Source organism: Sturnus vulgaris, chromosome 5 (genome assembly GCF_052056855.1).
Source record: "Sturnus vulgaris isolate bStuVul1 chromosome 5, bStuVul1.hap1, whole genome shotgun sequence".
NCBI lineage: Eukaryota > Metazoa > Chordata > Aves > Passeriformes > Sturnidae > Sturnus > Sturnus vulgaris.
In genome coordinates this window covers 56648292-56675755 of record NC_142247.1, presented here as the reverse complement: position 1 = coordinate 56675755, position 27464 = coordinate 56648292, and the positions used below count along the sequence as shown (strand labels likewise).

General features: G+C 37.9%; 2 protein-coding genes across 6 annotated transcripts; one reads left to right on the top strand and one right to left on the bottom strand.

The window, feature by feature from the left end:
- Positions 1 to 1272: 1272 nt before the first annotated feature.
- On the bottom strand, positions 1273 to 27351 carry ALG12 (ALG12 alpha-1,6-mannosyltransferase). 5 transcript variants are annotated; one of them, XM_088165777.1, is made up of 10 exons: positions 23236 to 25803; positions 22958 to 23090; positions 22281 to 22454; positions 20765 to 20959; positions 19326 to 19429; positions 18646 to 18869; positions 17745 to 17914; positions 17487 to 17562; positions 13567 to 13811; positions 1273 to 2213 (listed from the first exon to the last, which is right to left on the bottom strand). In XM_088165777.1, exons 1-9 carry the CDS (start codon positions 23398 to 23400, stop codon positions 13580 to 13582), a joined length of 1473 nt encoding a protein of 490 aa, XP_088021903.1. In that variant the 5' UTR covers positions 23401 to 25803; the 3' UTR covers positions 1273 to 2213; positions 13567 to 13579. The 5 variants fall into 5 exon arrangements, with proteins under 5 accessions (XP_088021903.1, XP_088021904.1, XP_014724423.1 ...); XM_088165778.1 differs by having other exon boundaries at positions 1273 to 2141; XM_014868937.2 differs by lacking the exon at positions 1273 to 2213 and adding an exon at positions 27180 to 27351 and having other exon boundaries at positions 12497 to 13811; positions 23236 to 23425.
- ZBED4 (zinc finger BED-type containing 4) lies at positions 1427 to 6315 on the top strand. Its single transcript, XM_014868939.2, has one exon. It carries the CDS (start codon positions 1427 to 1429, stop codon positions 4943 to 4945), a length of 3519 nt encoding a protein of 1172 aa, XP_014724425.1. The 3' UTR covers positions 4946 to 6315.
- Positions 27352 to 27464: the final 113 nt, after the last annotated feature.

The following is a 27464-nucleotide window of genomic DNA, read 5'->3' as shown; positions in this document are numbered from 1 at the left end:
GCATTTAATATCCTAATATAGTTGCTGTGGAAAAAAAAGTGACTGATAAATGCAGATAATTTCTTCATATTTGTGAGAGACTACTCAGTTCTAGTTTTTGAGGCTGCTGTTGCCCTTTTATGTAACTTTATATGCAGCTTTGAAAACCTACTCTTTGTACTAGAATTGGTGGTGAAGAATCTTTACTCGCAACTGAAATTAGCTGTCTTGTAAATGGGCTTTCTAATGTAACCTTTGGGCATGTGAGGGACTTCAGCTGGCAGTGCTGCACTAGGCACCAGCATATGCAATCCAGTGTGTCTGCTTCTGAGTGATGTTGCTACACTTTTGGAAGACCTCTCTGTATGGCATTCATACAGTAAACATTTCAGTTTTTAATAATGAAACTCTAAAAGTAGCTTTTTTTCTGTAGCATGTTGTTGTCTGGGAGTGGTACGGCATGAATACAAACATGTGACAATGGTCAGAGGAAGAGTGATTAGTATGAAACGCCTGAACACCCTTACAGAGGTTACTTGTTTTCTTTTTAAAGACTGCTGTCAGTATGATGGACTCACAGGACTGAGATAAAACGTTTGGTTTTAAGTACATATTTCTGTGCTAACGTAATTAAATGCCTGCTTGTGTTCATATATATTGGTAGATGTAGACACCTATATAGGGTTTATATATGTATGTGTGTGTACTTCGGTATATGTATGCATGTAGTGGTTGAATGATGATGGAGGATGAGGTATAGGTACGTGCAAGCAAATACAAAAGTGACACTTAGACTCCAGATTTTTGTCAAAGTTGAACCAGAGCTGCATGTGTAGACATGTATTTGCCTACAATAAATGTATTGAGTAAACGTCGTTTTTTTTCCTTTTTTTCCCAATAGTACATTAAATTGTTTTTATCTCAAAGGAGAAAAAAACCCAAAATACAGAATACTTAGTGCCTGCTTTCATTTCACCTTTACTGTAGTTTTTAAAAGTGTATTATTCAACTTTGTCTTCTGGTTTTTTTTGTAGATGGTGTAAAAGAATCTCAGTTGCCCAATCAAGATGAACAGAATGGCTTTCTACACCAAGAAAATAGAACATCCGTTTTTTAGGATTATATCTACAACATGAAGCATTTAGCAGTAGCTGTCTTTGAGAACATTCATCTATGACCTGAGATGTCCTGATCCTGGGAAAAAATGAGATTCCATTAATTAAGTCTATAATTTTTAAATGCATTTTCATGACTAATTATATTTGCTTATGTGCAACACGGATACTTAAATACTTAAAGAATTCATAAACCAGAGTTTATTTTAACACATGCACACATTTTGTTTTACATTCAGTATACAAGACACATAATTCTAATCAAATTTTAAATAATCTTTAAATTACCTATATTTATTAATAAATGAAGTCTTGGCAAGAATTTATCATCCATGGACATGAGTAAAGCAGATTGCCCCGGAATGGATGATACTTTTGTATTGGGTAAAATCAATAACTTGAAAGTAGAGCAAGAAGACGACAGCATTAACTGTACTCTGGAAAGAACAGATATAAAGACAGAACAAGATGATTTCAAACATGTGGACAGCAGTGATGAACAGGATGACAAAGAAAAGAACTTCATTACCAACAACGCTGGCAAATATTTATCTACAGAAAATGAAGATGATTATGGATCTCTTTTTTCTCAGTATAGTAATACGCTGTATGATGTAGCAATGGAAGCTGTGACACAAAGCCTCCTTTCTAGCAGAAACATAAGCTCCAGAAAAAAGTCACCTGCTTGGAACCATTTTTTTATATCTCCTAGAGATAGCACTAAAGCAATATGTATGTACTGTATGAAAGAATTTAGCAGGGGTAAAAATGAAAAGGACTTGAGTACAAGTTGTCTCATGAGACACGTGAGGAGAGCACATCCCACTGTATTGATTCAAGAAAATGGAACTATGCCAGGTATATCTTCCTTTTCTTCATCTACGTTACTGCTTCCACCTCAGTCTGCAGATGTTGGAGATCTGAGTTCTATGTTATCCCCCATAAAACTGGTCAAGAAAATGGCTTCTAAAATACCATCTCCAGATCGAATAATTGAAGAATCTGTTTCTATTGTTTCTTCTGAAGAAATATCAGATCTTGCAGTTTCTGAAAAGTGCAGCAAAGAAGAAGTCATGGTTGGTTCATCTCCACAGCAAGCCAACAGCCAATATGATGACACTGTTGAGAATGTAGCAGAAAAAACAGTTGTAATTCCAAAGAGTGCATCAGGTTCTAGAAGGAGATCTGCTGTCTGGAAACACTTTTATTTGTCACCTCTAGATAATTCTAAAGCTGTTTGCATCCACTGCATGAATGAATTCAGTAGAGGAAAAAATGGAAAAGACCTAGGAACAAGTTGTTTAATAAGACACATGTGGAGAGCCCATCGTTCCATTGTCCTGCAAGAGAATGGGGGTGGTACCAGCATACCACCTCTCTACACCGCACCTCCTACTCTCTTGCCTTCTTTACTACCGTCAGACAGTGATCTGAATTCTATGTCATCCTCTCCTGGAAAACTAATGAAAGAACCAACTTCTGTTTCCTCTTCTCCAGACAGAATCTCTGAGGAGATCCATACCAATCTCACTTCTGGAGATGCTCTAGTGGAAGACTCAATGCTATCATCTTCTGATGATATAGGTGAAGTCTCCTTTGTTTCATCTCCTGAAAAACAGTGTGAGGGATTGGGTCCACTAATATTTGAACCTACTGCTGTGTTTCAGCAAAATAAAAGGATTATGAAAAGGCTTAAGTCAGAAGTCTGGCACCACTTTTCACTCTCACCTGCAGACAGTCTAAAAGCAGTATGTAGATACTGCAGTTGTATGATAAGTCGTGGTAAGAAAGGAGATGTGGGCACAAGCTGCTTAATGAGACATCTATATCGGCGCCATCCTGATGTAATTGGAAACCAAAAGAGCTTTCTTGACGTGAGTTTGGCAAATTCTCCTTATGCCACTTTGGCTTCTGCAGAATGTTCCTCCTCAAAGTTGACTGACTTGCCTACAATGGTTACACATGATAATCAAATTATATTTCCGGTTAATAGTAAGAAGACCTCAAAACTGTGGAATCACTTTTCAATTTGTTCTGCAGATTCAACAAAAGTAATATGTACACACTGTGGACGTATAATAAGTAGGGGGAAAAAGCCAACAAACCTAGGCACAAGTTGCCTTCTAAGACATTTGCAGCGGTTTCATAACAATGTATTGAAAACTGATGTCCCAGAGACAGTATTATCCTCATCTACGGATAATCATATGCCACTCCGCACAGAATTAATAGGATCTTCAAATTTTGATGAAACCAATGACAAGTTTTGTGACTCTCATCCAGTTGCCAAAAAAATCACAAGTCTTGTAGCTGAAATGATTGCACTTGACCTTCAGCCATATTCTTTTGTAGACAACATTGGCTTTAACAGGCTGCTTGAATATTTGCAACCTCAGTATTCTTTACCTTCTCCATCTTACTTTTCTAGGACAGCAATTCCAGATATGTATGATAATGTAAAACAAATAATTATTTCACATCTTAAAGAAGCCGAAAGTGGAGTGATCCATTTTACATCTGGAATATGGATGAGCAACCAAACACGAGAATATCTAACCCTGACTGCTCACTGGGTAACATTTGAGTCTTCATTTCGACCACAGTGTGAGGATTACCATTGTTCAGCACTATTAAATGTGTCACAGATTGATTGTGACTACAATGGAATCAGTATTCAAAAGCAGCTAGAATACTGGTGGGAAACGTGGATTACTTCCATCGGACTTCAGATTGGGATTACTGTTACTGATAATCAGAGTATAGAGAAAACTTTAAATGAAGGTGATCATTCCAGTGTACAATGTTTTAGTCACACTGTTAATGTAATTGTAAATGAGGCTATTAAAAGCCAGAGAATGGTTCAGAATTTACTTAGTATTGCAAGAAAGATCTGTGAACGCGTCCATCGGTCAGCAAAAGCAAAAGAGAAGTTAGCTGAATTGCAAAAAGAGTATGAGTTGCCTCAGCATCAGCTAATACAAGATGTTCCATCCAAGTGGAATACATCATTTCATATGCTTGAACGTCTCATTGAACAGAAAAGAGCAATTGATGAAATGTCAATTGAGTGCAGCTTTCGGGAGCTAATAAGTTGTGATCAGTGGGAAGTCATGCAGTCAGTGTGTCATGCTCTCAAACCTTTTGAAGCTGCAAGTAGAGAGATGAGTACACACATGTCTACGCTAAGCCAAGTGATTCCAATGATTCATATACTTAACAGGAAAATAGAAATGCTATTTGAGGAAACTATGGGCATAGATACTATGCTGAAATCTTTAAAAGAAGCTATGGTGAGTAGATTGTCCTCCACGCTTCATGATCCAAGGTACATTTTTGCTACGCTTCTGGATCCCCGGTATAAAACATCGTTATTTACAGAAGAGGAGGCTGAACAATATAAACAAGACTTAATCAGGGAGCTGGAAATAATGAGTTCTACCTCAGATGATGATAAACCTGTTTCCAATGGATGTGATATAGGTTCACCATCTACAAATTCGTATGGGGAAGATAATCTCTGGTCACTCATGGGTGACATGAAGAAAACAAAAGACCTGAAAGAAAGAGCAAAGTTACCAGAGGAAATGGTGCTTTCTTACTTGGAGGAAGAAGTCCTTGAGCATAACTGTGATCCTCTAACTTACTGGAACTTTAAGAAGTCATCTTGGCCAGTACTGTCAAAATTGGCTGTCAGGTTCTTGGGTTGTCCACCAAGCATTGTTCCTTCAGAGAGATTGTTCAATACATCCAATGAAAGCAACAACTTTAGTCAGTCAAGGTTAATGATTGAACACTTTGAAAAGCTTATCTTTTTGAAAGTGAATCTTCCTTTAATATACTTCCAGTATTGAAACTAATGAACAAACTGCTAGACTAAATCTATTGTTGCTCACTGGATATTAACTATCTATAACTCGGATTTTTAAATTGCTCCAGTAGGGGCCATGTATGACATCTAATCAGTGACTATAATTCCAAATTTTAAGGTTCATTTTTTTTCAGCTTTCAATATGTCTACATGTGCCTTATTCATAGTACTTCAGGCCAGATATTGTATATATGTTTTTTAAAAGTTCACACTAGAGATAGCCTGTCTCGTCAAATTATACAAAATTATGTAGGTTTTAATTCATAATTGTAAATGAACTTTTAAAAGCTCAGTCATTTGTTTTAATAGAATGGCAAAAAAAAAAAAAAAAAAAGATGTAAACAGTTCTATTCTGTAGTTTTTTATTCAATTATTATGTAAAAACCATAAACCAGGTACTGTATTTTAGTTGAACATTGCTTTAATTGCAAGAAAACAGGTTTTGTAGTTGTCAAAAGAAAGCTGTACGTGAAAGATGGGGTTCAAGCTGTCTTTTTATCATACGGTGTTTTTAACTGCAAGCCCTAAAGTACTTAAAGGATTAAGAAGAGTTATTGAGGAAGATGTGTTTACAGGAGACTGTTGACTTAATATCTGAAAATAAATCTTAAATTTAACATGAGATGGAATGTCACTTACACAGCAATCGGTAGTAGAACTTCCCGTTCTGGGTTCTCCTGTTCAGGTTTTACTTTTAAGTGAATTACAGAAATATTCTGGGTATTTATAAAAGGTCTTTGCAAGTTTTCTCAAAGTTTGTGAATTAATGCTTGTTATTTAATGCCGTGTACAAAAAAGGCAAGAAACTTACAAAAAGACTCTAATGTCATTCTGAAGCCTTTTCTAATCTTGAGTGCATCAAAACTATAAGGTCCCTATTGTAAAAATTGAGCCCTTACTGCTAATGTAATTTCAATTGTGTAGAACAGCCCGTCTTAAAGCTCCTAGTACAGAAATAACTGATCTTCTGGTTTTCAGTTATAGCCTTATGGATATGGTGCACTGCGTAGAACTTTATATAGTAGGGTTGATTCTTAACTGTTGGTGTCCATCAGGCAAATGGGATATACAGCCTTTAAAACTTCAAATAAGATGGAAAAAATAGCCAGCATTTTAATTTGAAAGGAACATTCTCCTTAGTTTAACTCTAGAAAGAGTCATCTTTTAATTTCAGTTTTCATTGAATACATTTTTGGGAAACAAGTCATCATTTGCCTATGACCTTTTAGAAAAGTTGTAGCTTTGTTAAAATACTCTACCTAATGCCTAATCCAATTTTGCATTTACTATGTTTTAGTGTATTTATAAATGGTGAACTCAGTTTCTGAAATTAAACATTTTATTTGCAATTTTCCAGTGGTAGTCAACACTGCCTTTTATTTTCAGATGGATTTAAGACAACTATTGAATAAAAATTAATTCAAACAATTGTAATCATAAATATATCACAGAACAACCTATGTGAAAAGAAAGGTTTTCCATTTAGCTCTTTAGATTTGAGCCTGGATTCTGCTTTTTTTGATTTTCCAACCTCATTTTAACCTCAGGGAAATTGGTTGAATTACTTCCCAAGTAATTCACATGTTTCCATGTGTCGTTTCTCCAAACATTTTAGTTTGAGGTATTTCAAGTGTTATTCCATCATGTTACGTTTATACCTGTACTATTTAAGTAGCACATAGTGCACTTGGGAAAGACTAATACTGCTTTTTTTCCTGCAGTATTTTAAAAAATAATGTTTGCTTCTATCAACAATCAGCATCTCTTTGTTCTTCTAGGGTTAAATGAGAACAGCACACATTTTTCCTGCAGTAATAAAACAATTTGGTCTAGTTTACATATAGCTGGAAATAGGTGAGTTTGAAGCAGCTTACTGGGAAACATGTTTAAATGGTTACTGGTTAATTATTATCTCAGTTTTTTCTCCTACATTTTAACTGCGAATATAACCTTGACCCTTGTAAAGGAGATTTTTAATCTCTCCAAACCAGTGGAGAGATGATGAAAAAAACCACTTTTCTTATTAAACAAGTGATTTGTCACTCAAGGCTTCAATGTAAATACAGCCTATGACTTAAAGCATTGTGGAGTCACATCAAACGAGGAGGAATGCTGGCAGTGAACAAGCTCACCTGAAACTCACAGTTCTCTGGACACAAGAATCTTGGCTCCTCTGAAGGGAGGCTTTACTGTAGCTCCTATCAAACTTCCTGTGTGGAAAGTTGTAGTGATGACATTTTGTAGCTCGAAATCTACTTCTTAGTCATACAGATAATTAATTGTATAGTCACGCTTTTTGTCAAAACATCCTGAGAACACAAGAACTAGTCACTATTTTTAGAAGTAAAATTTCATCAAGTTAGTTTATTTATACATGTGATTTCCCTTTTTCATTTTGGTTTGGTGTGGATTTTTAAAGGTCTTAGTTCTTAAGACCACACTGTTTCAGTGTCAGCTTGGTTAAGAATTAAACGGTTATATATATTTTTTTTTAAGATAATATGCAGGCCCAAAATACCTTAAAATTGAAACACTTAATTCTTAAATATAAGGGAAACTGAGTAAGTTGCTGTTTTCAGTTGTAAGCCTTGATCCTTCTATAGGAGTTACAGGAGCATCTCCCTCAGATCAGGCACTGCTGCCTGTGAGAAAATAATGATTCCAAAAGAAGGGCTGAAAGCTTTCATTGAAGCTTGAGGTAAGTTCTTGAGTGACTGTTTTGTGTTGGGTTTGCCTTATTATTTTTAATGTAAATTCTCAGTGATTGCTAAAATTTTATGTTTTTACAACTCTTCTCATATTTGTAATAGATAAGACTCCCCCCTATTTTTACAATGCTTTCCCTCGGACTAACAAAGCTGTAAACAGTGGGAGTTCTCATCAACCTGAGTTTGTGCTGCACCTGTCCTTGCAGCAGCAGACAGTTCTCTAATGCATAAATAATATGGTGAGCCTGCAACAGTGATACTTAAATGCATACCTCCAGTACATTAGCGACTTCAGAAATAAATTTAGTAAGCAAACTTTTTTCAGTGTTAGCACAGAAAGTAAAGTGTAGATGATACTTGGTCATCATAAAAATCTTAAAGCTCCCTTCTAAAGAAGCATCTTCTGCTTCTTTTAAAAGTAGGCAGGTGTAACAACTATACACTGCAGCAAGAAATAGTTTGTAGTAATAAAGTTAGGAATGGAAAGCAGTTGAGATCTGCAACAGCCTTTCCAAAGAACTCTGGTCTTGTGAAGGGTGTATGATGGAAAGTACATACTGAGATGTATATTATGCTTCAGAAACCTGAGATAATGCTTCCCCCACATTTGCCTCTTTTTATTTGTGCCATCTTTCCCTGCCCACCAAGTCCAAGTGAAGGAAATGTGTTTGCAGAATTTAGTCAGTGAGCACTTACTACAAATACTCATAGCTTCCCCTTGCATCCCAAAAATAGCTTCTGAATTTATAAAGAACTGAAATTTCAACTAGAGCCGTATCAAGACCAGCGTAAGGATGTAATTGATGGAATTGATGATGACAGCTCAGAGTCGGTGTATACAGTTGTTGAGATCTCTCCCTTATAGTAAATTTTCTGTCATTATTCAGAGCTAACCAGATTAAATTTTCATTTCAGTACCTCCAAACACAGGAAAACTACATGTATATATAATATACAATTAACAAATAACACTTTGTAGTTTTAGATTATTTAGATTTTATAAACTAAGCATTTTACTCTTTCACAAACTTATTCGTCTTGTGCTTTATTCTTAGCAAAATCTTAGTGATTCTTTACCGTCTTGGTTTCAGACAAAACGTGATTTCGTAAAATGAGTATGCCAACCAGAAACAGTAACCATGGTGCTGTCCCCAGCTCAGGTATCAGACCTGGGTTCTAAGTACTGGATCTTTGCTTAAGCTGTCCCTGATTCTTATTTAATCTCTGAACCACTGCTTTCTTCCAACTTCCAAAGTTGGCAGTTTTAAAAGAAAATGTGGACTCCATTTCAGGCAGCATTTTTACCTTATACTTGGCACAGATGAAGCCTTGGTACAGAACCAAGGGCAGTTATAGCTGAAATAAAGCAGAATTGGTGAAAGACTGCCCATGACAATAAGATGCAGAATTTCAGAGGAAACACTGGCTGCCCTTTCTATCATAAAGTTCTGAATTCAGCAACCAAAAAGTAGTTACAGTTGTTCATGTTTATCTAAAGAGCTGATCTAAAATAAGTAGCTGCATACAAAGTGGACCAGTTACACTTTGAAATCATATATATATATAAATAGGAAATGAAGAAAACCTTTGTAGAGGTATTTGTTATGTAGCTTATGGAATTTTTGCAAATACCTTTTTAATCTTTGGTGTCACATGTTAAGTAGATAGTGATATATTTCATGTATCATTGTTTAACAGTCTCTTGAGTCTTGGCATAGTTGAGACTAATTACGTAACCAGCTCACTGAGATAGCTGTGGCTGAACACTTGCTTACATCAGTCATAAACTCAGCTTGATGACAAGTTTTCTTATTTTCTTGCAAACACAAAGTGAAGTCACTTGTACAAGAAAGAGCCTTTAAATACTAAGAAGGAAAGTTTTTCCAGGGTGTTGGTAGAAGGGGAGTATGCAAGATTGAGCACATGTAGTAAAGGAATACAACAGAAGGCTATAATTTCTGGAATTTCTGTGTAAGGTATGAAAAAATGCTGTCAGATCCAAGAGACACATTCTCTTGCATTGAAATTGATAGAGCAAACCAATGCTAAGAACTCGTATCAGTTTTCAAGCTCCTTAACATTATGGGAAGAACTAGAAGTAGTCAGGATAATAATTGTCCTGGAACAACTGTAACTACAGGAGCAACAGCACAATCTCAAGATTGTTCTGAATGTGTAATCTGTCTTACTAAGGGGATGTGTGAAATGGCCAGGAAGCAAGAAAAAGGAGTGTGCTCAGTGCTTCAGAATGTGTTAAACAAAATAGATAGCATTGAGGTTGTATTCTGATGGACAAAAACAAGGGAAGAACCCGAGACATGTTCTGGTTTTTCCTCAGTGGTAGCAGCAGATACATATATTTGATGTCAGATCCAATACAACCATTCTCCATGTCTTCTCACCTCAGTTTAGCTTGAGAAAGAAGACTCATAGCAAGTACTTAGGGCAGGTATAAGGACAAAATAGTCTGATTTTTTTCTAGCTCTTGATATTAGAGACTTTGTGAACAGGATGTTGTTCCTTGATCTTCAGTTCTTTTGGTTCTTGATGCAAGAGGCATCAGTTTACCTTTATTTTGAAGCAGATTTTACTTTCAGCTTCCAGAAATGCCCTCTATTGGCAAGTTCCACAACCTTTTTTTTCATGCAATTACTTTATTTAGTTTTATAACAAGAATGTCGTACATCTCAGGCTCTAAGACTGTGATTATTCACCTTCTCCATGTGAAATGGCATGGTGATGTATTTTTGTCCAAATAATCTGTTGGACTTTTTACAGGAACAAGCATTGCTTCTAAGACATTAAGTCAAACTTGAAAGAGTAATGCATGATGCTATATAACATTTGACCCTTGGAGAGTTTAAACAAGACATCCTAAAATAATTCTATAGCAGCACTATAGATGAACTGTAGTATCTGTCTTTTTGCTTTATTCAGGTTAATTCAGTCTGCTTGACTTATTTCTGCTTTTGTTAAGAAAAGCTGAACTTTATGATAGGATTGCAATCAGTCAAGTCAAAAGGTATTTTTCTTTTAAGAACTTAAATAGGTATGAGAAATTTGAACACTTGAAATTTTTGAAGAAACTTTAAAGTAATAGTCTCTGTTCTCCTACCTGCCCCATTCATTCTGTAACTTGGTGCTTCCTACTGTGCCACCAAATGCAGAAATTGTAATACCCCACTTCAGGTTTGTAGAAGGAGCAAGAGACTTTATGCCTTCTCATATTTAAGGGAACCTTTTTCTTCCATGCAAGTACACTCAACAATAATTTATATTAAATGAGAAAATAAGCTCTATTGTTCTTGTGGAGCTAAAGAAAGGCAACACAAGACTTGGAGATGAGAAAATTAATTTAAGAGAGAGATGGCTTTAGTTTCTGTTCCAAAGATTGCTTGTTTTATTCAAGCAGCCTTTAGGGAAAAACTGCAGTAATCTTCATCCCAGTTCACCAGCTGCCCCTGCTTATTCCAAGTGTGGACCACCATAATAGTCATGGCCTGTGTCTGAGGAACACATGAGTTGGAAAGGACACACAAGGATCATCAAAGTTCAACTCTTGGCCCTGCACAGGACATCTCCAAGAATCACAGCACTTGTCCAAACACTTCTTGAACTCTGTCAGGCTTGGTGCTGTGACCACGTCCCTGGGGAGCCTGTTCCAGTGCCCAACCACCCTCTGGGTGAAGAACCTTTTCCTATTATCCAATTTAAGCCTGCTCTGACACATGTTGTTACAGAGGTCGTGTGGCATTCCATGCACTGCCTAGGTCACACTCTATCCCTTTTAGCTATGAAACCAAAGTTGCAGATTTTCAAATTAAGCACTTTCAATAACTTCAGATACAGAACAAGATGTAACAGGACCCAAATAAACTTCAGACACTCTTGAAAACTGCAATCCAGAATTTCTTTCTTGTCTTCTTGTACGTATTTTATCTGTCTCTACTCCAAACAAATAGTCAAAGGCCAGTTTGAGCTGATGGCTTCTATTTCCATGGGTGATGATGCCGTGAACAGGAACATGAGCTCCACAGCTGAACACTGTCACTGGTTTAAGTCCCACAGGTAGCACCTACACACCAGAGTAAGTCTGTGAAAGGACTCTATATGATGTGAGTATGAGATTCAGCAAGATGAAACTCTTCAAATGCCTAATGTGTAACATATTTAGTGCCACTTCAGGCAGTAGCTTGAGATGCCTATTCTGCAAGCACAGTAGCCCTAAGTCTTCTCTGTAGGTGAGAGAAGCAAGTTCCTGCAGAGGGATTCTGACAACTGGGGATCTGGAAAGCTGAAGCAACCACACAGACATTTGCATACACCTGGGCAGCATAAATTTTAGTCTAGGTTCTTGAATTGTGGATTCCAGTGTGGGGGAGTTACATGAAGTCAATAATTAGCTTTAACATGAAGGTTACCTAAATCCTTAAACAGAAGTTTTCCTTTGTGTGGTTCCAAATTTGCAGCTATTTGCACATGTATTTCCTTCTGTCTCTTGTGAATTGTTTGATGTTCAAACTGGCTCTAGAGGAAGCTACATTTTCTTCCAAAGACAAGTCAGATAATACTCGAATGATTTAAATTTCAAGAGCGGCCAGAGACTGGACCAACAAGTTCTGCAGGTTGCCTTTGCCAGATCTGCTCAGGCCAAGGAAGCCCGGGCAACAACAGCCACCCACAACAGAGCAGGCTCCACCCCACCAGATAGTTCCACTGATACATAATCTAGAGGATAAAAAGAAAACATGGTCCCAAAAGCAAAAACAAACTGAAAGGTAGTTCCTGGATCAAGCAAGTTTAAGAATAAAAAGAAAACAAACCACTTTATTCCGTAATTATATTTTACTCAAGTATTCAGTCAACAAGGAATAGTTTTCTGCCCATGATAATTTCGTGATTCTGGCATTTTATATTAATGGAGCTTCTGTCATATTACAACTGGCCCGAAACAGAATTCTAACCTTTTTTCTTGTTCCATTTAGCAACCTATGTAGACATCTTTAACAAAAACATCTAATAAAGAAACTACAGAGCATGCAATCTTACTCTAGTTTATAGAATGCAGCACATGGCACATTAGAATATTCCTTTCCAAAGGGATTACTTAATAAAAAAAAAAAAAAAAAAGGAAAACACCATCTATCTTTAAGTGGACATTTTCATAGGTAAATTTTTGCACTGCAAATTAAGATATAATTACAACAGAAGAGAGGAAACATTATTTTAAAAATTCTTTTTCCTGGGAAATCCAAGTTATTGCTTTTTCATGAGGTGTTGGAATGAAGATAATCATCCTTAGTACTCAAATCTGTTATCAAACAGCACTTGTCAAGAGGCCCAACTGCTTCTTAAGTGAATGCTTCATTAGTTTGGTAGCCTATAGGGCAAAATTAGGTATTACGATGAAGCTGTGATGAATATGGCTTTCCTATGTTGATAACATCATTAGATTTCACACAGGCAATCAGACAGCTGAGGGAGTTACAATCCTGCAGATACATTAAGTAATACATCTTTACACACAGAGATTACATATCAAATTATTGCCCTAGCACAAACCTGTTGATTTTGTATCTTATATAGGATAATTAGGACATACCTGTGCTATATGATGAAACAGACTACTAAACCAAGTAGGCAGGTTTTACTTAATACCACTAAACTTGTAGGCAACCTCTCTCAAACATATATAACAGTACAACTCAGTATACTGAGTATGTACTGACTAGTAATGCACTGTATTATTTATGTAAGGAACAGGATGGAGCTAAATACCAATCAGTACAGAGATTTTCCGTGCCATTTTCCACAGAAGCTGTTGCAGTGCTGGAATGACAATTTGCTGCTGTCTTACATAGTTCAGTCATCAGCAAAATCATATCAAAAGACTTACTTAAAATTCACAGTCAAGATGATAGAGGAAGTTTTTCCAACAGTACTAATTTTGGTTTCAAGTTTAAAGTAAAAGGAGGTAGTGCAGTAAGGTTCAACCCAATTTTACTGATGCCAGGTATATTTGCCAGTGGCCTGTGGGTTGTCTTGTAATGTGATATTTGAAGAGGATTTGTTTCCATCAGTATATGTGTATAAGAAAACATCAACTGGTCTCCTGGTTTAACATCTTCTCTTTTGTCATACCTGTGAAGAATAAAGAAGGTTTATTTTTATTCCTTGCTTTATCTATTAAAGATGGCCATTACTGCAGATGCATGTAGCATCCAAGATGAAACACAAAAAGGAACTAACATTCTCAATTATGTCTCCTGATTAAATAGAACTGGAGGAAGAAATAGTATTTTTGAAGAATGAACTTAATTGAAGGGAACTCAGTCCATGCAAGTCTTTTCTGCTGCTATTGTGATATAAATCACAACTCCTAGAAAATTTCTTACTAGTTCCCTATTTGAATTCAGTGGAAAAAAGACTCCAAAGCCTAAGACTGTAGGAAACGGAACCATTTTTAAGTTTTATTCTACAAAAACTGCATTTGGAGAAATGTGAGGATTTGGGGTTGGTTTTGTTGGGGTTTTTTTGCTGATTTTTGTTTGTTTGTAGGGTTTTTTAGTAATTCTAAAAAATACCTTATATGGTATTAAGCAGAAACCTTTTTCTTCTGGTAGTCATCCATTAGAGTAGGAGCCTTAGAGAATAGCAGGGAGAAGAGCTCCTTGAACACTGGAGGAAAGAAAGAGCCTGGCAATTGCAGTACTAATTTGGCACTTGTTATTTCTAAGTTCACTTCCCTGATCTACTACATGTTTGGGCAGGTCACTTTGGGTCAGCTTTTACAAACTGTTAAAGTACCAGAATACATATAAATTATATATAAACATTTAAAAAGGTATTTAAAAGTAACTACTGAGTTCTAGGACTATATATTATGTACACTTACATTTATTTATTAAAAGAATTTATGTTTAATCCAGCTATTGAGGGAATTTACAGGATGAGAAAACAAGTGACTTAGCCATTTGGCAGGGATGTGCAAGTTCTAGTTTCAGCCACATTTCATCTGACCTAGGCCCAAAACTAAAGTTCATTATCTCTTAAGAGCTGTATGAACCCCTTTAATCTTCTAGGAATTGAGACAGATCATCCTCACTGTCTCATGAGGACATGATTCTACTTCAGAATAGTGATTTGTTCATCCACTGAGGAGAGCCAGGTGCAATTTATAGCAGCTTAAGGGTTAGAATAGTCATACTGGACACAGCAGCCTGATCGAGTCCTCAATGCAGCAACTTCAAAGGAGAAGAGGTAAGTTCACCCCAAAACACTCCATAAACCACTGTTTCATTTAAGATATTTGAAGGAAGTACTTTACAGAAAACTAGAGGTTTTGTGGGACTTATTAACTAAAATTTTGGCAACTCAGAAAAGACTCCAGGCTGACAGAATTCGTAAGTGTCACTAAATACACCATCTAATGCAGAATTAGACTTTGCACACTTTGAACAGCTGTTTTCTTCTTCTAAAACAATTGCATGCTAATTTCACCTGCTATTTCCAAAAATATCACAATACCCTTTAGGTTGGTAGATACATGCAAACTGGTAGAAGGAGCAGCATTACTTTGTAACAACCTTACCAACTACTAATTTCGCATCTTCTTCATCAGCAAGTAAAAGGCCTTTCATCTGGCTGCAAGCATTTCTGAATTTTATTATTTTTAAATACTCTAAGCTTACGCAGCATATTTATTCAGAGTTCAAAGAGACTGCACTAATTGAAGACAAGATTGTAACACCTGTTCTGTATAAGAACCTGCATCAAGCTCCTTTCAATCACCCTTTGAAGAAAAATAATAGATTGCTTGCATTTTTCTTGAGGCAAATAGATCTAATCTGAGCACACTACTGAAAGTTGATAACTTTAAGACACTTTTGTTTATGGATTGCAATTATCTGATGAATCATCAGACTTCACAGCCACCCCATCCCTAATCTGTTTTCACCTGACATATACTGTCTATGAAGATGTTAAGTTAGTTTTCACCCATCTGAAAGGCTTCACCTTCTTGGACAACCAGAAAATGGACAGTTGGTGCCACTAAACTTTGCACTACTGTGCTGCCAGACCAGTCCTTTGTATGATGCTCAGATGTGGATTTTTGCCTAATTTTTTTAACATGAAACTTTATGCTGACTTTGAGCCTTTGTTCTGCTGAGTACAGATAAAAGTGAGAGAAAAACTGCTCTGTAGCTGCAACACTATGAAACATCTATCAGTGACAGGGACATTATTCATTCACCTTCCAATCCCACAAGGCCTTACAAGCCTTACAAATCCAAAGCAATCCAACACTCACCAACTCAAAAAGCCCATTGGAATGAAGAACTACTACTGAGAGAATTGTATTCAGAGTAGTGTGCCTATTTAAGTATATTTAAAAACCCCAAAGACTGAAACATTTTAGCTATCATGCATGCTCTATCCCTTGTACTCTAGCAGCTTAATGTCTCCTCCTGATTCATGGCTTAAGACTTTCTCTAGATTCAACATACAAAACACCAATTTGAAATAAACAGTAGACAGGTAATGGTGAAGGCTTTAAACTGTCTGTACCATCATGAGAGTGCTTGGAAATAAAAACGCATAGCAAGAGCGATGATTTTTGCAATTCCCTTGGAAGCATTCTTTCCCCTTCTTCTGCTTTACTTCCAAAATACTTTTAGCTCTAAACATACCAATACTTTAATTATGTTTGTTCATCTGATCCCAAATACTGGAGATAACTGGAGAAAAATAACTATGCTCAGAACACTTGTTAAATCAAAATCTACTTGTCTTGCTTTTGTTTTGTGCAGTATGGAGGGAGTGTGTGTGTCACCTTCTAATGAATCGTTTTCATTAAGATCATTTTTGTTTAAATTAAAAACTTATGCTTCAGTTGAAGAGGTAGGCCTAAGAATCAGAAAGGCTTATTTTCTGGTTTTCATCCTGAAAAGCAAATGATGCCACCCCACAATGTCTCCTACTATTCATTCCAATATTCCAACTCTATGTATCACTGCTGGTCATAGTAACAAAGCACTTAACAGCCTTCCCTCAAAGCTGATGAATGTGTTCACAGCAGCAGTTTCAATGCCATCTATATGAAGGATGTTTCACATAAAAACAGACTTTCAATATTAAAATGTACATGAGCCTCACATTGCCACAGATCACTCAGACAAACAAACCATTATATACACTCTTCTGCTAAGAACAGCTCTGTTTCACAAGGTCTAGTGGGGTATCAAACCTAGCCGCATTAAGCATATTGTATAAATTTTGGTAAGCTAACAATTTTTGTGCTGTTTCTGATGTCTTTAGAATCACAGTATCATTAAGGCTGGAAAAGATGTCTAAGAACATCAAGCCCAATTATCACCTTAGCATCACCACCATATCCACCATTAAGCCATGGCCCCAAGTCATCCACACTTTTAACACTTCCAGGGACTCCACCACTTCCCTGGGCAGCCTGTTCCAATCCTTGACAACCCTTTCCATGAAGGAATTTTTCCTAGTATTGCATCTAAACCTCCCCTGGCAAACTTGAGGCCATTTCCTCTTGTCCTTTGAAATATTCTATGCTATATAGGCAAATCAAAATCAACCAAAACAATGAAAAAACACTGCAGTGCTTTATTTCTGAAATGGCAGCACTGGAGACATCAAAAATTCTCTGAAGATTCATACTGTTCTTAAGCTAGTTTAATAAATACACTGTAGTATAAATTGTGCTTGCAATGCTTGTCCCTGTGCACATGCAAAAAAGGAAAAAGCAGCTTACTGTCCTCAGATCAAAATACCTCCTTCAGAACATACCTCCAATCAGAATTGATTTCCAGAAACCGAGAAACTCCTGTTTGCGCTGCAGCCACATCAATGTGAACAGAGACATCTACATCAATAAAGAATATAGAGAACAGTTTCAAAATTCTTCCAGGTACACTCTAGTAAGAAATTAACAAAATAGTAACAAAGAAGATGTATGCACCAAGTTTGAAGAAGCAGTATACAATACATTAGAATATATACTGAAATTAAAATTAGGTGAACATACCTCAAGCCAGCTTTACATACCTGTTGTTGAAGGTACCAACTCATGCAACTTCTGAATTGCCACTCCTCCAGGATAATTGAAATGTGAAACATATAAAGATGTTCCTGAATAAATAGCATTAAGTAGAAGATGCATTATAATAAAGAAAGATCCAAGTTTGTGCAGCCAGGATCTCCGGTAGTTATTCAGACTGTTGAGGAAGAGAAAAAACAAGGAAGAATTAACTGTTACTTTCTTTCATATTGGTCACTGACTACTGTGACACAACTGTTATGGAAACTCCACTTCTAGGTAATGAAGATTAATGCAAATTTGATTAATCCTGTATGGCATGTATTTATTACCAATTTCTAGAAGATTTAACTTCTAGTGACATTTAAATTAGAATATTCTCATTAAAAAAGCTAAGACAAACTTATCAATAAAGCTAAGTATTTCTGTGTTTAAAAACTTCAGCTATGAATATATTCTCTTTTAAAGAAGTTAAACTCTGAACTTCAATTTGTTTTCTCAATATACCCAAACGTAACTATTTAACTCCATGTTTCACAAGCCTCGCCTGTGTATAAAACTATCTCCTGAGGTAAGTTACAGTAACAGCTCAGGAGTACACTGCAATATGTCTTTTTTTTTTTCAGTAGATAAACTTCATTGTAACAGCGTTACAGTAAAATTAGAGCTCTATTCTCAATTCTCCTTCAGACTTCCCAAATAGTCCCATAAAAGCATTTGACTTTTCTCTGTTTCCACTTCTCTCTGCAGTCAAATGGGTACAAAGACCTTAAACTCCTTTCTACAGCATATGAATATTTCAATATGATCCAAAATTCAAGATGGAAAAAAGTACACAGAAATAGTACTAATAGTTTTCATTTTGCATTTTCAGAGGAAAAAACCCAACAAACAGGATTTTGAACTTACATTCGTGAGCACATTTTAGCAGCCACTATGTTGAAAACAGGGAAAGTATAGATGATGAAACGCAGCTCTTTGTGTGGGAGAAACGAATACAAGAAAATAAAGCCCAGTGCTGGCAAAAGTAAAATCCGAGTTCTCTTTTCTGTTACTCCTAAAGGTACAAATATTATGCTGCATCCCAAAGCACGAGGCAGGGCTGAATAGAAATACCACAAGAAGGGAGAGGTCTTCAAGGTGAAAAGAGTTAAGGATGCTTTCACTGCTAACAAGTAAAGTAACTATTCTTTACATTAGTACCCACAAGTTTTGCAAATATACGGTATACTTTTTGTATACACATTCTTCCAGCCTTTCATTTCCTGTCTTCTCTTTGGAGAACTAAAAACAGTTGCTTAATTACATTCATATCAGCCAACAGAGGCGCATCAAATGGCACTAATGATGGGCAACATGAAAAACCAAGGGGAAGAAACCTGGCTTTATATTGTTAGAACATAAAGAGGCAAGAAAAACGTTAGCAGAGGAGACTTACAATTTGCAAAACTACCTAAGAGATAGACATTGTCTCATAAGTTTTAAATAATGAAAAGTAGACTCTAACATCCAAAGTCTCAGGAATAAGTCACATCAAGTCTTTGCTTTGGCTGATAGTGTTCTTTTTCTCTGTATCTTTCAAAGGATACTCCCCAGTTGGAACTTTTGTTTAAAACTGTGTTATACCAGAGCACTTTCCCTTCAGGCCACACAAGCTGCCTCCAAAATAGAGAATCCACAGCAACCGTTAGCCCTAAAAGAATTAAAGAGATACAAATCTGCATGAACTAAAAACCCGGGAAAAGCAGGCTAACACATCCAAATAGCACATACACAGCATATTGAGACCAACATAAACTGAAACATGCATTGTAAGCCTCATCCAAAACCACGGAGAAGGCTGAATAGGTCTGTCTTGCAGGGGAAATGCAGGGGAGACACTTCTGAACAGAAGCCTTAAAAGAAGCATGTTAAACATGAATCCTATTAGGATTCACCCCACTCCAACCTCAGGTTTAAAAAAAAATGGTTTGAGTTTTGCTTTAGTATTAAGAGCATTAAATGTAATGAATGATAAGAAGCTCATGTTAACTTCATATAGTATTAAATAATTTTTTATTGTAAACAATTGTTTTTTGTTAACTTATAAAAAGCAATCACAAAGTTTGCTACTATTCATTAGGTGGAGGAAGAAGGAGAATAAGGGATGAAAGGCAAAAAGAAAGCAGCAAAACTGTCAGCCCTATCTCCTCCACTCAGGAGGAGTGAAAACTCACTCTGTGAAAACTGCTCTGGTATTTAAGGATTTTGCTCAGATAGAAAATGGGAGTGCCAACAGTTAATTCCCATTGGACCTCCAAACTCTTACATCATGAGGTGCCACCAAATGCACCTGGCATAATTGTTTTAGTGCTTCTACTGTGCACACTGTGCAAGGGACAGCACACTGCCAGGGCTCATCATCACATATCTGACAACAGCATTTTTCATTAAGTAAGCTGCAGAGCAGCTTGGAGTATTTCTGTGCATATACACATGGGTCTCCCACAGATGGGTAGAGACAAGGGAATTTTTCAACCTCTCCAGTATGGAGATCACTTAAGCTGTTAAATTGAATTTAATACGGAACAGAGGTGAACTGCAACTCTCCCCAGAACCCTCCTGCTTGGTATCTCTCTGTCACACAGTTGGTATTTTATCCTGGGACTCATCACCATGGCAATAGATACTACAACTACGCACAAGTAGCTACAGTCAGGTACTAATTGTACTGAAGTCAACTTGCACATCTAAGCCTCTTGAAGATCAGGGCATTACACTGTATGCATCTAAAGACAGAGACCACACTAGCTTTCCCTGCTCTGCACACATCTATTTCCTCACACAGAAATTCTCAAAGAAATAAAAAATCCTGTTGTATTATTAGCAAATAGACTCAAACTAAAACAAAAACAACTTACAACACCCCACTTAGCCTCTCTCCACTGCCACCCCCCCAAAAACACCCTAAAGGGCCATTCAACAGGTAAATCAGTCAAAACTCCACTTGAACTTCATGTCATTTGCTTTCTTCCAAGCAAACACTTACCCAACCAAAATATACCAGCAGGAACAGCATGGGAAAGCACCTTGAAAATGGAGATTCTTTTAGTTAATAACGTCACCAGGAGCATGAGGCCTAAAAATATGCAGAGCTCTGATCTGAAGACTATAATCGCCAAAGCTGAGAACCAAATGAATGGCCTTTGCTTTTGCTGTATCCAAAACGTCAATGCCAGGAGCACTGCAAAAAAAAAAAAACAACATAACCCCCAAACACATCATCCAACACACTGAATTATTTATTTTCTAAAGGGTAACACTCAACGCTATCTTCTTGTTCCTCTAACTTCCCATCAATCCTTTCTTGGTCTTCCTACCATTTCTAGTCCAGAAATTCTTCCTTTGTTACAGAAATGTAATTTGGAATAATGCACAGCTTTATACTGTCGATGCTTAAGTAATTAGGAAAAGTATAACCCTAGAAGGAAAACATGGGACCTCTTTCTAGGCAATATATTTAATAGCTGTTGAGGGGGGGAAAAAAGAAAAGAAAACATTAAAAGAGCATTAAAAGCTTCTCCAACTATGATTCATAGTTATTATTGCTCAATATCAACTGGGCAGTTAGTTCATTCTCTTGGCTAAGTATATTCTATATTAATGACAACACAAACTCATTTCAAACATAAAAATGAGACTACAGACTACTGCTGTGGGAGAAAGATCTATAAATTCATTTACATGATTAGGTGGGACCATATCTCTACAGATGAAGTTGTCTCTACTTTTAGTTTAAATCTCAGCATAGTAAAGTGCTCAGGATCCTAAGGAAAACATGAAATATTAATGTGTAAAATAATGAAAAAACTTGTACTTTTTAATATGCAGAAATTATCTGAGACATTACTACACAGTTCATCTGACAATTAATCTGCTTTTGTTTCTCATTTCTCATCTATACAGATTCTTACAGCAACCTCACAATTTTATTAGCTGAACAACTTGCACTGAAGCATTCAGTGACTCAGTTAATATCTGTCACATGCGATTATTTTCCTCTTCATCAGTTCTCGGGGAAAAGCGTAGATGTAAAGAAGGGTTTGGCTTTGGGCTTTTTTTTTTTTTTTTTTTACTCCAAGTATAGAAACTGCTGCATTTGTAGACAGCTTCAGAAGAGGAAGGTGGAGATGCTGCAGTAGGAATTTCTTCTACACTCTCATGAGAAAGTGCAGGCCAAATTCATAGGGTTTTTTTGAACTGCAGGTGTACTTCATCCTTTTTCATAGCTCTATGCTTCATGCATTAGACAAGTATACTCACACCTCTAGCTAATCAAAGCCATCTGACAAAACCCACACGTACTCACTTTCAAAAAAAACTTGATTCAACAATCATTGTAAGCATATATGGCAAAAAAAGAGAAAAATCTCAAGCTTTCTAGTCTTGTTATCACACAATTTAATCAAGCGGACATGTTAATTTGGTCTGTCTATACTTTTCATGTTTTTTAACTACTGATACATTAAGTTTTAAATTTTAATTTTTTCCCATTAAATACCTACCAAATGGAAGTGCAAACACATTAGGGAGGGTTCTTGTACAGTAAAACATCAAATGAAACTGAGTAACAGTGATGAGACAGAAGATTGATGCTGTAGTTGCTCCAAACTGTTTTCTAACTTCTTTCTGCAGTTTCCATAACGTGTAAATCACACTGAGCCCCAGACTTCCTCGGACTATCAAGAGAATAAAAATGGGAATCAAAGCATAGCATCAGACGGATCGCTGATGAATGACCATGTTATACAATGTAATGGGATGGTGTTCTGAAGATTAACACATAAGATACCACAATATAACTACCTTCAAAGAAACAAAGTCAAACAAAATTCCATTTGATTTAACTATTCTAACCCACTTTTAACTTGTCTGGTAGTTCTGCACAAAGGTCAATGCTTCCATGCCAAAGTTAACAATCCTTTCTGAAGCGGGAGTGTACTCTCTGAAGAGACTTACTTGCTTTTTCTACATTGCCTGGCATTTGCTAGCATAGACTTTCTGTGTGCTGTTAGTTACTCCCCAAAGAGGGGATGGCCATGCCAGACCCAGGTGCCATAGTTTGGGTTTTCCTTCATTGTGGAAATGAGTATCATAATTCAACCATTGATCCAAATGCAGCAACAATGTTTTAACTGATGCTCTAATGGGTGACATCTCTGAGGACTTGAAGTTCTCATACCTATCAGCTGGGAATAAAACTTGGACATTCTTAGCACAGAAAGTATGTAGATAGCTGGGCTGGAAAGAGCAGCAATAAAAATTGGTCCAAGGAACGTTCTTGGGACAACTCCAGGAAATTCATGATGGTCATACTGCAAAAAGGAGAATCTACTTAAAATAGGCAAATCAGAAACAAGGGAAAATAAGTCACATTCACACCACATTTGTCCTACAGATACTGCAGGGAATTGCCATCTTTAACACTGTCCAAAAATTAAGATATTATCTTCAATTTACCTTATCCAAGTCCAGCTGGTGGTACACCACATCATGGATAGCTTGTAGGTTAAAGCTTTCCTCCACTTTTGTGAAAGGACAGACAGTTAAATGAATAAAGGCCACTGCAATGAGCAGCAGCAGCAATGGGAATGATCGCCCACTTGAGCTCCTCTTCTGAGCCATCTTGGGTTTGAAATTCAGATATATTCTATTATTATTAAAAAGAAAATTTGAAAAAAATTACATAAATAACATGGCATGAAGTGTACAATCAGAAAAAAAGACTGATGATGCAAGGAAAATGTACTACAGCAGTCGAAAAGTTTAAACAAAGACTAATAAGTCCAAACATCCAGGAAACTTTTTGCTACATTCCATTAAGGTACTCAAAAATATATTCAGAAGCACTTCAGAATTTATGTCACTGTCTGTAAATATAATTGTTTTAGTTTTCACCTAAAAAACCTTATCCCTTTGCATTCCATACTGCCCCACTGCTGAGTGTCACCTCAGTTACGTCTGTGATTTGTGGGACAGCTTTGTAATTTACCCTCACTTTAACTGCACACTGGATTTACACCTGATCTTTAGAACACACTCTGTTGTTTGTTCAGGGCTCCAAAATCAGTGGGACAGGACCCATGAGAATGAGAATACTCAGAACAGAGTACTTTGATGTCTCGAGTTTGCCAGCAGCAAGGTCTGAACTTGGCCAGAGAAGGACAAATCCCCTCTGGCACTCACACATGTCACTATGGCAAGAGACATTCGGTACCCCATATCTCACACTTCTACCCAGAAATGAAGGCCACCTCTCCCTAGTGCTTCACTTCACAAAACTGCTGAGCCATTCTTATGGTAGTACTTATGTTGTATTTTATCATTACGATAAAATCATATGTTCAGGTGATGCCAGAGCTGATCTATTTCATGCTCTTTTAATTTAAGCTTCCGAATTTTTTGTAAGTTTACAATTTAATAAAAGACAAGAGATTTTGGTTATTGTTATTCTTGCTCTGTTCTCACAGAGATAAATTTCAAAACCAGCACTTTTAAGGTGTAACTGAGGTTTTGGTTAGAGATGTTTTCTCCTGTTTTGATCTAAATATGTCCATCAAACAGATATAAGATAGTTGGCAGATTTCCTAGGATTACTTAGCAGCTGCCTCCTAGAGCTACCTTTATCTGAACCGATGTTTGTGATGCTAATTAGTAAAAATGAGCAAGCTTATGTTCCTTGTATTCAGAACTATTAACAATAAATCCTGAAATTTGTGTATCCCTGTAAATTGCATGCATCTGCATATTATTTTAAATATCTAATTGACTGCATTTCTTTTTCTGATGATTGCTTCTGCTGGAGACTGTAACTGAAGCTCTAAGCCTGGGCCCAAAGACAGAGCATTGTCAGGAGCCTAAACCCTTCATCCCAGGAGATGGGAATAGCTTTTTTAACCCGTGCCTAGTATTACTTCTTTACCAGAATGAATAACGATGGTTTATGCTACAACAGAATCCCTGTCCCTCAGAAGTAGGAAAAGAGGTATGGGACTGACACCAGGATGCAGGGATTGAGTCAGTCCCACTTTTTGAGGTCTGATCTCCCACACCAGGATGCCTCAAAAAGTATCTGGCAGGAATTAAGTCCCTGCACAGGCAATTTATGTCACACAAAATCTTGTCTATCGAAGGCAAACTTGCCAAATTTTTCCAATAATGCAGAAGAATCTCATGTTACTGGCCAAACGTAACTGAGAAGAATGGACATTGAAGGGTAAATCCACTGCTGCACACAGCAACATGGTACTTGTAGCTCATGCATCAGGTGAAGCAGGATATTCACCTGCAAGGTAGATATTTCTGACTCCAAATTCACAACTTCTTAACACTGCAGCTATTTTAGGACCCAATGAATCCTTACAAAAGGACCCAAGTACCAAGAAGCTCTATTTTTTCCTTCTTAACTACATCATCTGCATAATACCGAGTTGTTACCATCACCTATAAATACTGCATTTATTATCCTCTGACCGATCTACAACAGTTTATCACAAGCTTTTTTTTTTTTTTTAATCTTGTTGACTCCAATCCTTTTGTATGCCTGAAAAAAGTAAGCATACCAGTATACTTGTACATCTTGAAGATAATTACATGCATTATAAATACTGAAATTCCCTGAAGGGAAACATGCTAAAAGATAAAAAACCAAAGCATGAAGACAACACCCAGGTTTCTGAGATAAACCCTAATAAATTCAGTGGTCTTGTCAAGACTCAAGATAACTTGCTTTGTTGACAATTGATGCTGACAAGCATCGAAATTCAAGTGGAATTTATCATGACAGGTCGATACTAAATTTGGTGATTAAAATAAATTTGCTATATAAAAACAAATACTTGAAATTAAAGGGGTTTTTTATTTTTCAAATGCCAAAACCACAGAAACAGATTTTCACTCAATAAAATAATTTAATAATGAAGCTTAGAGGAATAATCATAAGCAAATACGCAGAGATTTGTCCATTGATTACATTCTGGCAACTTCAGAAAAATCTTCCTCAGGCCTCTAGAACACAGCCACAATGACCCCCCCCCCCACCTCAGGAATCTATATCAAGACTGAATCATAGAAGAGCAGAGGTTTTTAGCACAAAGGATTAATCTTTTCTTGGGATTAAACTGGTTGGGAAAAAAAAAGGGGTTTTCATACAACAACAACAACAAAAAAAAGCATCTAAGGTACTTCCATCAAAAATGGTTTGTTGCCGTTTTATTCTTATTCAGTGGAAGTATCATTAGTTTACATAGATTTTTTACCCTTCCCGTGAAAAACCTACCATATTTAGCTCACTTAAGTTTTTCAGACATGCTTCATAAGAGCTATGATAGAGTTTGGCAGCCAAACTGCATGTTACATCTGTCCACAGAGCCATTTCACTTCCTCACACGGAGGCACCTAAGCAGAACCACCAAGCACACCCCAGCATAAGGTCTTCCCTCTTTTGCTTGATCTAGCTTTGGCAAAACCCATTTTTCTTAAGTTTCCATGGCTTTTTTTCCTATGCGTTAATGGCTCTTCCAAGCTTGCTCTAGGGCTAATACCTCAATGAGGTTAGATTTAAACCTTGCAGTTGCTGAGATTGCTTCTTCTTCTTCTTGTATTAGGAAAAAACTACCGTTACTATTCTTATATGCACTTCCTCATAAGTTTCGAGACTTGCTATAAAAAAAACAAAAATAAAAAAACTAGGAGAAAAAAAATAAAAAAGAAGAGAAAAGTTGAGGCAGGAAATACAGTGTGAGACACTACCAGACACAAAGGTACGACGAAGTGGTAAAGAAAGAAATGGTACTCCTGGGGCCGGGGAAGAAGCATGCAGAATGCGCTCGGACGGAAACCTACCCAAATGCAACCCAAACACCGTCCCCCCCCCAGCCTGCCCTCGTGGTTCCCGGGCACCCCGGCCCCAGCAAGGGACAGCCGGACTCTCGGACATCCACCCAGCGCAGCCCAGCCAGCCCCGCAGGTGCGCGCCCGGCCGGGTCTGAAGCGCCCGTGTCAGGGCGCTCCTGTGAGGGAGCTCCGTGGGGGCTTCAGGCCGAGACCAAGCACCATCCGCGGCTCCCGCAGCCGCCGGCGCCGCCCCGAGGCCGCCAGGCCCCCGCGGCAGGGGCAGGCACCTCGCCCCGCGCACACCCCTCAGGAGGCGGCTGCGCTGCCCTGCCCTGCCCGGCCGCGCTCCCTCCCGCCACACCACAACTCCCGCGCCCGGGAGGCGGAGAGCCGGGGCGGCCGCCTGGCACAGCCCGGCGGGGCTGCCGGGAGCGCCCTCTGTCCCGGCTACAGCGAAGGCACGGGCAGCTGGCGGCTCTCCCGCTGCCGCGGCTCTCCCCGCCGCCCCGTCCCTCCATGCCGCCCGCGCCGCCGGCCCGGGCAGCGCCCGCGGCCCGGCCCGCACTCACCGCGCGCGCGCCCACGTGGCCGCCCCGCAGAGGGCGCCGGCAGCGCGGGAGAGGCACCGCCAGCCCCGCGAACACGTGACCGCCTCCCCCACCAGCCATATTAGGTGAGGGCAGGGCACGCCCCCGGCAGTAGAAGGTCTCCGAGGAGGCTGTAAAATACAAATGGCGCGCGGCTCTGAAGCCTCTGCGGAGCCGGTGCCTGCCCTTTCTCATAATGGCGGCCGATGGGCGTCGCTTGCTTTAACAGCTCTGCCCCGCCCGGCTCTCTGGGCACGCGGGGGGCTC